Below are 14,300 nucleotides of genomic sequence, written 5' to 3'. Positions count from 1 at the left end.
AGGAGATGGGGGGAAAAAAAGGCGGCTGCGTCACTGTTGGCCTTGAAAGCGTGCCACGTGCTCATAAAAGATATATCTTCATTTGCTTTGCTGCTCTTCCATCTTTGTGCGACAAACTCTTTCATAATGCATGCTTGATTACGCTAGGATTTATTTTTTTTTTACACGCCTACCCTAAATTTGTAGCCATGCGCAAGGAAAAATAGGCGCACCGAAAGATGAAGCTTTTATATTTGGTAAATTTTGTATTGACTTTGGGAAAGTGAGTCATTTATATGAATGAAATATTCATAAAGCGTCCCGTTGGCTTTGGGGTATCATCATCATGTCTGCCTGAAGGACATAAACCAGATTTTCTTATTTAAAGTTAGTTAGGAACTAAATGTTGCAGTAGTTAACTTGAGATTAAATGTAAATAGAAATGTAAAATTTAATCACTAAACAATAAATGTGCTGTTATTGTTATTATTAGCAATAGCAATAATACTATTAAGTGGACCAAACTCTGATTCTCTGAGAAAATGATTGTTGTTTTTTTTTTCCCCCTTATTACGACTGTTTTGGGGGCAAAAAAATGAACAAAATAAAATTAATAAAAATGTATTTAATCATGTTTTCTATATAATTGAGATACAGGCAGATTTGTATGTATTTTAGTACACTTTACACACATTTTACATAGAAAACATGTTTACAACCTTCTAAATACAACTTTTATCATTATTAGAGACCTCTAAACATAAAATAACACCCCTATAGTCACCTTTTATGCTCCTATTACCCAATGTAGTAGACGTAATAAGAGAAAATGAAACAACATAGACTCTTATACTCTTAAAACCTTCTAAATACAGTTTTTATCATTATTAGAGACCTCTAAACATAAAATAACACCCCTATAGTCACCTTTTATGCTTCTATTACCCTATGTAGTAGACGTAATAAGAGAAAATGAAACAACATAGACTCTTATACTCTTAAAACTGTATAAATACAGTTTTTATTATTATTAGAGACCTCTAAACATAAAATAACACCCCTATAGTCACCTTTTATACTCCTATTACCCAATGTAGTAGACGTAATAAGAGAAAATGAAACAACATAGACTCTTATACTCTTAAAACTGTATAAATACAGTTTTTATTATTATTAGAGACCTCTAAACATAAACTAACACCCCTATAGTCACCTTTTATACTCCTATTATCCAATGTAGTAGACGTAATAAGAGAAAATGAAACAACATAGACTCTTATACTCTTAAAACCTTCTAAATACAGTTTTTATCATTATTAGAGACCTCTAAACATAAAATAACACCCCTATAGTCACCTTTTATACTCCTATTACCCAATGTAGTAGACGTAATAAGAGAAAATGAAACAACATAGACTCTTATACTCTTAAAACTGTATAAATACAGTTTTTATTATTATTAGAGACCTCTAAACATAAAATAACACCCCTATAGTCACCTTTTATACTCCTATTACCCAATGTAGTAGACGTAATAAGAGAAAATGAAACAACATAGACTCTTATACTCTTAAAACTGTATAAATACAGTTTTTATTATTATTAGAGACCTCTAAACATAAAATAACACCCCTATAGTCACCTTTTATACTCCTATTACCCTATGTAGTAGACGTAATAAGAGAAAATGAAACAACTTAGACTCTTATACTCTTAAAACCTTCTAAATACAGTTTTTATCATTATTAGAGACCTCTAAACATAAAATAACACCCCTATAGTCACCTTTTATGCTTCTATTACCCAATGTAGTAGACGTAATAAGAGAAAATGAAACAACATAGACTCTTATACTCTTAAAACCTTCTAAATACAGTTTTTATCATTATTAGAGACCTCTAAACATAAAATAACACCCCTATAGTCACCTTTTATACTGCTATTACCCAATGTAGTAGACGTAATAAGAGAAAATGAAACAACATAGACTCTTATACTATTAAAACTGTATAAATACAGTTTTTATTATTATTAGAGACCTCTAAACATAAAATAACACCCCTATAGTCACCTTTTATGCTTCTATTACCCAATGTAGTAGACGTAATAAGAGAAAATGAAACAACATAGACTCTTATACTCTTAAAACCTTCTAAATACAGTTTTTATCATTATTAGAGACCTCTAAACATAAAATAACACCCCTATAGTCACCTTTTATACTGCTATTACCCAATGTAGTAGACGTAATAAGAGAAAATGAAACAACATAGACTCTTATACTCTTAAAACTGTATAAATACAGTTTTTATTATTATTAGAGACCTCTAAACATAAAATAACACCCCTATAGTCACCTTTTATGCTTCTATTACCCAATGTAGTAGACGTAATAAGAGAAAATGAAACAACATAGACTCTTATACTCTTAAAACTGTATAAATACAGTTTTTATTATTATTAGAGACCTCTAAACATAAAATAACACCCCTATAGTCACCTTTTATACTCCTATTACCCAATGTAGTAGACGTAATAAGAGAAAATGAAACAACATGGACTCTTATACTCTTAAAACTGTATAAATACAGTTTTTATCATTATTAGAGACCTCTAAACATAAACTAACACCCCTATAGTCACCTTTTATACTCCTATTACCCAATGTAGTAGACGTAATAAGAGAAAATGAAACAACATAGACTCTTATACTCTTAAAACCTTCTAAATACAGTTTTTATCATTATTAGAGACCTCTAAACATAAAATAACACCCCTATAGTCACCTTTTATACTCCTATTACCCAATGTAGTAGACGTAATAAGAGAAAATGAAACAACATAGACTCTTATACTCTTAAAACCTTCTAAATACAGTTTTTATCATTATTAGAGACCTCTAAACATAAAATAACACCCCTATAGTCACCTTTTATGCTTCTATTACCCAATGTAGTAGACGTAATAAGAGAAAATGAAACAACATAGACTCTTATACTCTTAAAACTGTATAAATACAGTTTTTATTATTATTAGAGACCTCTAAACATAAAATAACACCCCTATAGTCACCTTTTATACTCCTATTACCCAATGTAGTAGACGTAATAAGAGAAAATGAAACAACATAGACTCTTATACTCTTAAAACTGTATAAATACAGTTTTTATTATTATTAGAGACCTCTAAACATAAAATAACACCCCTATAGTCACCTTTTATACTCCTATTACCCAATGTAGTAGACGTAATAAGAGAAAATGAAACAACATAGACTCTTATACTCTTAAAACTGTATAAATACAGTTTTTATTATTAGAGACCTCTAAACATAAAATAACACCCCTATAGTCACCTTTTATACTCCTATTACCCAATGTAGTAGACGTAATAAGAGAAAATGAAACAACATAGACTCTTATACTCTTAAAACCTTCTAAATACAGTTTTTATCATTATTAGAGACCTCTAAACATAAAATAACACCCCTATAGTCACCTTTTATACTGCTATTACCCAATGTAGTAGACGTAATAAGAGAAAATGAAACAACATAGACTCTTATACTCTTAAAACTGTATAAATACAGTTTTTATTATTATTAGAGACCTCTAAACATAAAATAACACCCCTATAGTCACCTTTTATACTCCTATTACCCAATGTAGTAGACGTAATAAGAGAAAATGAAACAACTTAGACTCTTATACTCTTAAAACCTTCTAAATACAGTTTTTATCATTATTAGAGACCTCTAAACATAAAATAACACCCCTATAGTCACCTTTTATGCTTCTATTACCCAATGTAGTAGACGCAATAAGAGAAAATGAAACAACATAGACTCTTATACTCTTAAAACCTTCTAAATACAGTTTTTATCATTATTAGAGACCTCTAAACATAAAATAACACCCCTATAGTCACCTTTTATACTCCTATTACCCAATGTAGTAGACGTAATAAGAGAAAATGAAACAACATAGACTCTTATACTCTTAAAACTGTATAAATACAGTTTTTATTATTATTAGAGACCTCTAAACATAAAATAACACCCCTATAGTCACCTTTTATACTCCTATTACCCAATGTAGTAGACGTAATAAGAGAAAATGAAACAACATAGACTCTAATACTCTTAAAACTGTATAAATACAGTTTTTATCATTATTAGAGACCTCTAAACATAAAATAACACCCCTATAGTCACCTTTTATACTCCTATTACCCAATGTAGTAGACGTAATAAGAGAAAATGAAACAACATAGACTCTTATACTCTTAAAACCTTCTAAATACAGTTTTTATCATTATTAGAGACCTCTAAACATAAAATAACACCCCTATAGTCACCTTTTATGCTTCTATTACCCAATGTAGTAGACGTAATAAGAGAAAATGAAACAACATAGACTCTTATACTCTTAAAACCTTCTAAATACAGTTTTTATCATTATTAGACACCTCTAAACATAAAATAACACCCCTATAGTCACCTTTTATACTCCTATTACCCAATGTAGTAGACGTAATAAGAGAAAATGAAACAACATAGACTCTTATACTCTTAAAACCTTCTAAATACAGTTTTTATCATTATTAGAGACCTCTAAACATAAAATAACACCCCTATAGTCACCTTTTATACTGCTATTACCCAATGTAGTAGACGTAATAAGAGAAAATGAAACAACATAGACTCTTATACTCTTAAAATTGTATAAATACAGTTTATCATTATTAGAGACCTCTAAACATAAAATAACACCCCTATAGTCACCTTTTATACTCCTATTACCCAATGTAGTAGACGTAATAAGAGAAAATGAAACAACATAGACTCTTATACTCTTAAAACCTTCTAAATACAGTTTTTATTATTATTAGAGACCTCTAAACATAAAATAACACCCCTATAGTCACCTTTTATGCTTCTATTACCCAATGTAGTAGACGTAATAAGAGAAAATGAAACAACATAGACTCTTATACTCTTAAAACTGTATAAATACAGTTTTTATTATTATTAGAGACCTCTAAACATAAAATAACACCCCTATAGTCACCTTTTATGCTTCTATTACCCAATGTAGTAGACGTAATAAGAGAAAATGAAACAACATAGACTCTTATACTCTTAAAACTGTATAAATACAGTTTTTATCATTATTAGAGACCTCTAAACATAAAATAACACCCCTATAGTCACCTTTTATACTCCTATTACCCAATGTAGTAGACGTAATAAGAGAAAATGAAACAACATAGACTCTTATACTCTTAAAACTGTATAAATACAGTTTTTTATCATTATTAGAGACCTCTAAACATAAACTAACACCCCTATAGTCACCTTTTATACTCCTATTATCCAATGTAGTAGACGTAATAAGAGAAAATGAAACAACTTAGACTCTTATACTCTTAAAACCTTCTAAATACAGTTTTTAATCATTATTAGAGACCTCTAAACATAAAATAACACCCCTATAGTCACCTTTTATGCTTCTATTACCCAATGTAGTAGACGTAATAAGAGAAAATGAAACAACATAGACTCTTACACTCTTAAAACCTTCTAAATACAGTTTTTATCATTATTAGAGACCTCTAAACATAAAATAACACCCCTATAGTCACCTTTTATGCTTCTATTACCCAATGTAGTAGACGTAATAAGAGAAAATGAAACAACATAGACTCTTATACTCTTAAAACTGTATAAATACAGTTTTTATCATTATTAGAGACCTCTAAACATAAAATAACACCCCTATAGTCACCTTTTATGCTTCTATTACCCAATGTAGTAGACGTAATAAGAGAAAATGAAACAACATAGACTCTTATACTCTTAAAACTTTCTAAATACAGTTTTTATCATTATTAGAGACCTCTAAACATAAAATAACACCCCTATAGTGACCTTTTATACTCCTATTACCCAATGTAGTAGACGTTACTAAATTGCCTTTGCCCACTACTAACTTTTTCTAAGTCTTATATAGTCTGGTATTATTATTATTATTATTATTATTATTAAGTAGAGTTACATGTATTTATATACCTAGTATGGTTATATATGTATCCATATTTTATTCCAGTGGTAATAACTTTGGAGTAATGCTGCTATTGCTTGGAAATAAAGGCACCCAATTTGGAATGGGGGTGTTATGGTGACCGTATTTCATGTGTAAATGGGCAGAAATGCAGATATGACTGTCTACCTTCCTTTGTTATTAGCATCTCAGCGTTTGATAAATGAGTTTCTCACTCAATCAGTCGCTCGGTCAATAAATTGTCGTTGGTTGGCGCGGTCAATTATCTCGGTCAGTAAGTTAGCGGCTAAATGATTCAGTCAGTCGCTACCAAATTCATCAAATAAAGTCGAGCGTGAGTTAGTTAATCGGGGAGGAAATGACTCGGTCGAATAATGAACGTCAGGCGACTTTGGGAGCGGGAAAAAAAAGACAACCACCGTTTAGCCTCTGCTCAGCCTGTCAGACGGAGATAAAGCCGGACTAATTAACCCAACGCTTCATCCTCGGAAGATAATGTCATATATGTGCATAAACATGCCCGTTAAGTGTTGCGTAATTGTATGTTTGCTTATGTGTGCTCTCGTTCTGAAGGGTTAATAACGTCCTGATTGTTCACGCCTCAGCCCTTCCCGGATCACAACCGGACTTATTTGGAATAAATAGGAGGAAGGGATTATTCCCAAAGCTTGTGAGGGCATCTCGGGTATCACTTTAATGAATTGGTGTGAAAGAAACATTTTAGGCTCATCATCGCTGTTCAAAAGGGGAACGATTTAAAAAAAAAAAAAAAAAAATCAAATGTGAAAAGGACGGGATTGGGGAAGAGATTTGGGAATGTCAGCGCAGGAAGCGATTTGTTCCCGACAAGAATGTTGTGTCCTTACTCGCAGTTAATCATTCAAAACATCAGCTAAACTTGCAGGAGCCTATCCCAGCTGTCTTCAGGCGAGAGGCGGGGTACACCCTGGACTGGTTGCCAGCCAGCCAATCACAGGGCACATATAGACAAACAACCATTCACACTCACATTCATACCTATGGACAATTTGGAGTCGCTAATTAACTTAGCATGTTTTTGGAATGTGGGAGGAAACCGGAGTACCCAAAGAAAACCCACGCATGCACGGGGAGAACATACAAACTCCACACAGAGATGGCCGAAGGTGGGGAAAGACAAAATAAGAAGCCAAAAAGTTACCACTTCCACACAAAATAGGAGAGCTCATTCATTCATTTTCTATCACTTTTCCTCACAAGGTTTGCAGGGGTGCTGGAGCCTATCCCAGCTGTCTTCGGGCGAGAGGCGGGGTACACCCTGATTGAACTCTGGTCTCCTTTCTGTGAGGCCTGCGTGCTAACCACTCATCCACCGTGCAGCCATAATAGTAATAATAAATACATATTTTTCTTCAATTCATCCATCTTCTGTACTGCTTATCGTCATCAGGGTCGCCGGGGTATGCTGGAGCCTATCCCAGTTGACTTCGGGTAAGAGGCAGGGTACGCCCAGGACTGGTCGCCAGCCAATCACAGGGCATTTGAACACCCTAGTGACGATAAGCGGCATATAAAATGGATGTATGCGTCATCATATGTTAATAAAATGTGCCTAATGAAATGTCTCGCTGCTCTTTCGTTTTCCATCTGTGAGGCACGAGCGATGAAAGAAGAAATCAGACCTTTACAATTCTTCTTGAGGCTGGTTAAGTACTCCTAACATGGACAAAAAAGCCTGTGTTAAACCCAGTGTGAGTCACCAGACGTGCACACATTGTCCTCTGGCCTTCTCTTGGCTCGCCTTCAAAAGTTTCCACTCACCAAAAAAAAAAAAAAAAAAAAAAAAAAAAGTTCGACTTCCTCCGTCATGTGATGCTCCACCATTCCTGTGCGGGAAGTTTTTTACCCATGCGCCGATCGCAGCGCCTGACCTCAAACACTCACACTTGCAATCAAACAATTAGCCAAATCCCTGCGGCACAACCGTTGCTGTTACCACGGCAACGCTCCTCGGCAGCGGCGTCATCATGCGAGACACAATGAGCGACAAACGAGATGTTATGAGCTCATGTCTGAAATGCCATTAGGCACAGAGATGTGGGTGTAGATTGAACGGATGGTTGGAAAAATAATAATAATAATAATATTCATGCTGGAGATAGGAAGGTGAGATATGGGGGGCGGGGCTTAAGTCAACAATAGTGGTGTGGCAAGGAAAGAAAAATACACGAATACACTTGTCACACTTACGCTGTTATATTTGACATAATCAATACAATACAATAGCGGCTGTTATAATAAAAAAAATAATAATAGTAATAACCTGCTCAACATCCCGAGCCACTGCCTCCCCACTGTTGCTCTTCCTATTAGAATTAAACACTCACGGCACAACAGAAAAAGAAAGAAACCCAATTAGCTGTGAATTAATTAAGCGTCTTGAATTAAAACCGATTTTGAGATTTGGAATTAATCGCTTTTCATCCGGCATTAACTTTGTTTTGGTGGCAGGCGCGGCGGCGTGTGTTTTCAGAAGAAGCGTCCCAAATAGATGCTCTATTTGGAATAATGAACGAGGACTTCTTTTGGCGTGTCGACGCCGCTCACTATTCATGTGCATCAAATCGCCATCTGGAAGTCAATAATGGCTGAGATGACGTAGCGGTGAATTCGGGACTATTTTGGGAAGGCTGGAGTTTGAGTTGGAAAGAACCGCAGAACCGGAACATCACCGATCACCGATGCAATCCCTAATGGGATTGAGTTCAGGGTTTTCTTATTAATAAAGGGAATATTTTCATACTTAGAACTGTTAAAAACCTTTTAAATATTTTTTTCTAACATGATTAGAGCCCTCCAGACATGAAATAACACCCCTATGCTCATATTACACAATAATTACCCATTTAAGAGTGTGTTTCGGTGCTGGGGAGCGGAGTGGAGAGGCGGACAGGAAGTGACGTCGTTGGTTCAGAGTGGAGTTTCAGCTTTATATTTTATATTTAACACACACACTATTTTATGCTTATAATTTTCCTTGAATTATTTGTCAAATTTTATTTGACAAATTTATTATTTTTTAGGAGCACTTTAAACATCAAACCACATCAAACTATGGCATTTAATTTCACAGTTTTTTTTACTTAAATAAAAGTTTTTTTTAATAATTATAATATAAATAAATATAAATAAATATAAATAAATATAAATAAATATAAATAAATATAAATAAATATAAATAAATATAAATAAATATAAATAAATATAAATAAATATAAATATAAATAAATATAATAATAATAAAATGATAATAATGATTAATAAATAAAATAAAATAAAATAAAATAAAATAAAATAAAATAAAATAAAATAAAATAAAATAAAATAAAATAAAATAAAATAAAATAAAATAGGAAAGCAGGAAGTGAACAAATGTAGCAGTTACTATTTGTAAAAGTACCAGATGCAGGGGTAGGATTTATTAAGCTTTGCTTCTTCCTACTCCTTTTGGACATGTGGAACTGTGAACTGATTATGTGATGCATTCAATTGTAATCTGATGCATGTTCAAATGAAATAAAACCATTACTAAATAAGACATCCGACTTGTAAGTCATGTTGCCAGTTTGTAATACTTAGAAAGCAACTGGCGGAGCAGATTCAAACTCTTGGTGGGCAGCATGTGGCCCCCGGGCCATAGTTTGCCCACCCCTGTTCTACACAAATCCGTCCCAAAAAATGTAGCAATGTGGGAAACGGCCCCAAAAAATCGTGCGCCAAGTTCTAGCTTAGGCTTAAGAGATAGTGGATGCCTTCTGGACGTCTGACTAGTCCCAGCGTGGCCCCGGGATCGACCTAGGACAAGCTGACCTACGACAAAATGGCCCGGGAACCTTTGGGCATCCTCCCCTGTGGAGCTGGAAGAAGTGGCCGGAAACCTGGAAGTCTTCCCTACTGAGACTGCTGCCCTTCGCCACCCGAATAAGTGCAGGAAAATGGACGGAAGGATAAATGGAGAAAACATTGCAGCGCTCTTTTGTCAATGTAGTTCATCAGTATGCTTGCCGCTATGCTCCGTCTTTGTCACCCAAGGATAGTTTTAGCCTTGATGTAGAGAAACAGACTCTAAGGTTTGCGTCAGTGTGTGTTGATAAAGCTTGTGTACAAGGGCTAAACAGGATGGGGCTGGTGGGATCTGGCCTTTACTTCCTTGCTGCCAACACCAATCATGTCACACCTTGCCAAGAGCCAACGCAACACTCTCCGAACCAGCCCTTAATACACTCTGCAGACTTTTTGGCATAGCTTTTCCTTTGCCTGCGCTACGTTTGACAATGCTGGGAGAAACAGGAAGTAGACAACTTGCCCTAATCTTAACCCCAAACCCTAACAAGGTTAGACTTGAAATGTTAACTGAACCCTTAGTTGCATCATCAGTCGCTAAATGAAGAGTCTTGAACCAGTCATGATGTGTTATATATATATATATATATATATATATCACTATATTGACACATATTGTTACTATGGTACCCATTATGTCATTGTATGGTCATATCACCTGGTACTTCGGTACGTAAAAAATAAAAAATAAAAAAATAATAAAAAATAAAAATAAAAAAATAAATTAAAAAATAAAAAATAAATAATAAAAAAATAAATAAAAAACTAAAAATTAAAAATAAAAAATAAAAAATAAAAAATAATAAAAAAAGGAGCCTATCCCAGCTGTCTTTGGGCGAGACGAGAGGCGGGGTACACCCTGGACCAGCCAATCACAGGGCAAATTTTTTTTTTTAAATAAATAAATAAATAAATTGAAGCGCCGAAGAACTGGAGTTTTAAATAAACATTAAAAAAAAAAAACATTAAACAATATTAGGAAAGCAGGAAGTGAACAAATGTTACTGATTGTAAAAGTACCAGATGGAGGGGTAGGATTTAATAAGCTTTGCTTCTTCCTACTCCTTTTGGACATGTGGAACTGTGAACTGATTATGTGATGCATTCAATTGTAATCTGATGCATGTTCAAATGAAATAAAACCATGAACCATTGCCATGTAACAACGTCAAAACACAGTGAGTAAAAGTCTATTTACATTTATTTAGGTCAAGTCTTGCATCGTGGTCGTAGTTCTTAAATGGAGTACTACTTGTAAACTTGCAACCTAGCAAAAAAAATTATAATTTGTCTTTAAACCAATAAATAACTCAGTAAGTCTTTAGTTTCTACCCTAAATCCATCTTTATTACAGGTCGCTTTGCAATAACTCTTCCTTTGAAGAGGCTAATTAAGCAATGAAATAAAAGTTGATCAATTGCCGTCAAATATTCTAATCAATTAGCCGAGTCTTTAATGATTTTCAGTGGATAATATATAGTGTCTCGTTCATAAAAACCCCAAATAGAAGAGGTGCTTTTTCCTTCCATTAATTTAAATGGAGGTCGATAATAACAGCGAATGTCTCAGTAGGATTTTGTGCAAATGCCGTTTTAACATCTTTAACTCTTTTATCAAAAGCATAACCCCCACCCCCCCGCCATGAGCTCATATTGATTGAACATGCAGTTTTTACACAAAGTCCTGTGCGTCTATATGAAATGTGTCGATGGTAAAAAAAAAAACAAAAAACGGACCAACAAATTCAAACTTGGCATCCGAGTGACTCATGAATCAGTTCTTTGACAACGGCGTTCCTCTGTGTCCTCATACCTCCTGAACAAAACGCCTAAAGAGACTCCCAAAATCCTTTGCTCCGACAGAGGGAGGCGAGGTTGCTATAGAAACTACCGAGTTTCTACCCACCAAAAAGCTGCAGTAATCAGACAGAAAAAACCCCCACTAAATATCAACTTGTCAGATGCAGTACCCGATACCACAAACGGAGCAACCAACTTTAACCTGTACTCAACCGTAAAACTGACGCTTGTTTTTCCAGAACGGACTTTCAGGATGTACACAGACGTCATACACAGGATTTTGGGCTACCCATTTGCACGTATTTTGGGCTAACCATTGGCATGTATTTTGGGCGACCCATTGACAAGTATTTTGGGCTTCCCATTGACAAGTATTTTGGGCTACCCGTGACACGTATTTTGGGCTACCCGTGACACGTATTTTGGGCTACCCGTGACACGCATTTCGGGCTACCCATTGACAAGTATTTTGGGCTACCCATTGACAAGTATTTTGGGCTACCCATTGGCACGGATTTTGGGCTACCAATTGACACGGATTTTGGGCTACCCATTGACAAGTATTTTGGGCTACCCATTGACACGTATTTTGGGCTACCCGTGACACGTATTTCGGGCTACCCATTGACAAGTATTTTGAGCTACCCATTTACAAGTATTTTCGGCTACCAATTGACAAGTATTTTGGGCTACCCATTGACAAGTATTTTCGGCTACCAATTGACAAGTATTTTGTGGTACCCATTGACACGTATTTTGGGCTACCCGTGACACGTATTTCGGGCTACCCATTGACAAGTATTTTGGGCTACCAATTGACACGTATTTCGGGCTACCCATTGACAAGTATTTTGAGCTACCCATTTACAAGTATTTTCGGCTACCAATTGACAAGTATTTTGGGCTACCCATTGACAAGTATTTTCGGCTACCAATTGACAAGTATTTTGGGGTACCCATTGACACGTATTTTGGGCTACCCGTGACACGTATTTCGGGCTACCCATTGACAAGTATTTTGGGCTACCCATTGACACGTATTTTGGGCTACCAATTGACAAGTATTTTGGGGTACCCATTGACACGTATTTTGGGGTACCCATTGACACGTATTTTCGGCTACCAATTGACAAGTATTTTGAGCTACCCATTGACAAGTATTTTCGGCTACCAATTGACAAGTATTTTGGGGTACCCATTGACACGTATTTTGGGGTACCCATTGACACGTATTTTCGGCTACCAATTGACAAGTATTTTCGGCTACCCATTGACACAGATTTTGGGCAACCATTGACACGTATTTTGGGCTACCCATTGGCACGTATTTTGGGCTACCCATTGACAAGTATTTTGGGCTACCCATTGGCACGGATTTTGGGCTACCCATTGACAAGTATTTTGGGCTACCCATTGCCACGGATTTTGGGCTACCCATTGACACGTATTTTGGGCTACCCATTGACAAGTATTTTGGGCTACCAATTGACACAGATTTTTGGTTACCCATTGACACAGATTTTGGGCTACCCGTTGACAATTATTTCCTTTCAACAATCGGACACGGTCATGACTTACCAATCAACTCCTTGTTCCGGATGTCCAGAGCCATATTTCTAAGCGCGGTGGCCACGGCGCACACCACTTTGTCGTTGTCGATCCGCAGTAACTCCACCAGGATGGGAAGGCCTTTCTCTTTGCGTACAGCAGCCCGGATGTACACCGACCACTGGACGAGACGAAACGAGACGTGGGAATCATATTTTACACAACAGAAACATACCAACTGTCGCCTTATGGCTTTTTTTCCCCCAGAAATTGTCTGATCAAACCAGTAGGCGTACGGAAACAGCTGCAAGCTCATCCAAAGCTCAAGAGGGGAGTGTTATATTCGGGGGCAGTATGAGAGGATGAGGTAATACGCTGAATCATAAGTGATATTCGGTAAGAGGGAGAACTGGAGACCACTCTGTCCTCCCTCATCATCTTCTCAACACTAGACGTTTCAAGTAGCGCCATCCTTGTGGGTCATCTGGAGAGGAATGGATATCGGGAGAAGATGATCTGACTTGTGACTAGGGAACCGTAGCTTGTAGTATAATTCCAGGAAATAATCTGTTTGTGGAAATGAATCCTTTGGGGAATATTTGAATACTTAGCATTGTTACCTTCCAGCTGCCAGCAGCCAGGTTCTGCAGGGCTCCGGCTGCTCCCTCGAGGGTGTCAGGATTGGAGCATTCAGACAGCAGGGTGAGGTAGGGCTTGACGATAGTCGGGTGCCAGAGCATCTGAACCCCTTTGGGGGGATCCACTGTGTCTGGGAAGGGACCGACGCCATCCCACTAGGAGAAAGAAGAGATAGTAGGGTAGACTTTTCTCGGGAATACTAATCGTTGGAGAAGGTCATCTCTGAAAATCAAGGCTGGGTTGAATATCGGTCCAAGAAGTGAATTCTGATGCGGTTCAGTTCAGTGTCAACTCCCCCTGGGACCACAGACATGGCTCAATGTACAAATGACAGCAAAATGCTCAAGGGAGTCTACTATGGGGAATGTACTATGTGTCCAGGGCACACAAA

At 36.1% G+C, this 14,300-nt stretch overlaps 1 protein-coding gene across 5 annotated transcripts in view; it reads right to left on the bottom strand.

The window, feature by feature from the left end:
- ctnnd2a (catenin (cadherin-associated protein), delta 2a) overlaps positions 1-14,300 on the bottom strand; it is a 259,425-nt gene that overhangs the window by 32,711 nt on the left and 212,414 nt on the right. For all 5 annotated transcript variants that reach the window (XM_058060561.2, XM_058060564.2, XM_058060562.2 and 2 more), the window contains exons 18-19: positions 13,891-14,064; positions 13,301-13,451 (exon numbers count right to left, since the gene is read on the bottom strand). In XM_058060561.2, the coding sequence (XP_057916544.2) occupies positions 13,301-13,451; positions 13,891-14,064 (325 nt within the window). The remainder of the gene's footprint in view (positions 1-13,300; positions 13,452-13,890; positions 14,065-14,300) is intronic.

This window comes from Doryrhamphus excisus, linkage group LG5 (genome assembly GCF_037039965.1).
Source record: "Doryrhamphus excisus strain RoL-2023G ecotype Guam linkage group LG5, RoL_Dexc_Guam_v1.1, whole genome shotgun sequence".
Classification (NCBI taxonomy): Eukaryota; Metazoa; Chordata; class Actinopteri; order Syngnathiformes; family Syngnathidae; genus Doryrhamphus; species Doryrhamphus excisus.
Note: the sequence above shows the minus strand (reverse complement) of the source record. Positions and strands in the feature narration are given on the sequence as shown.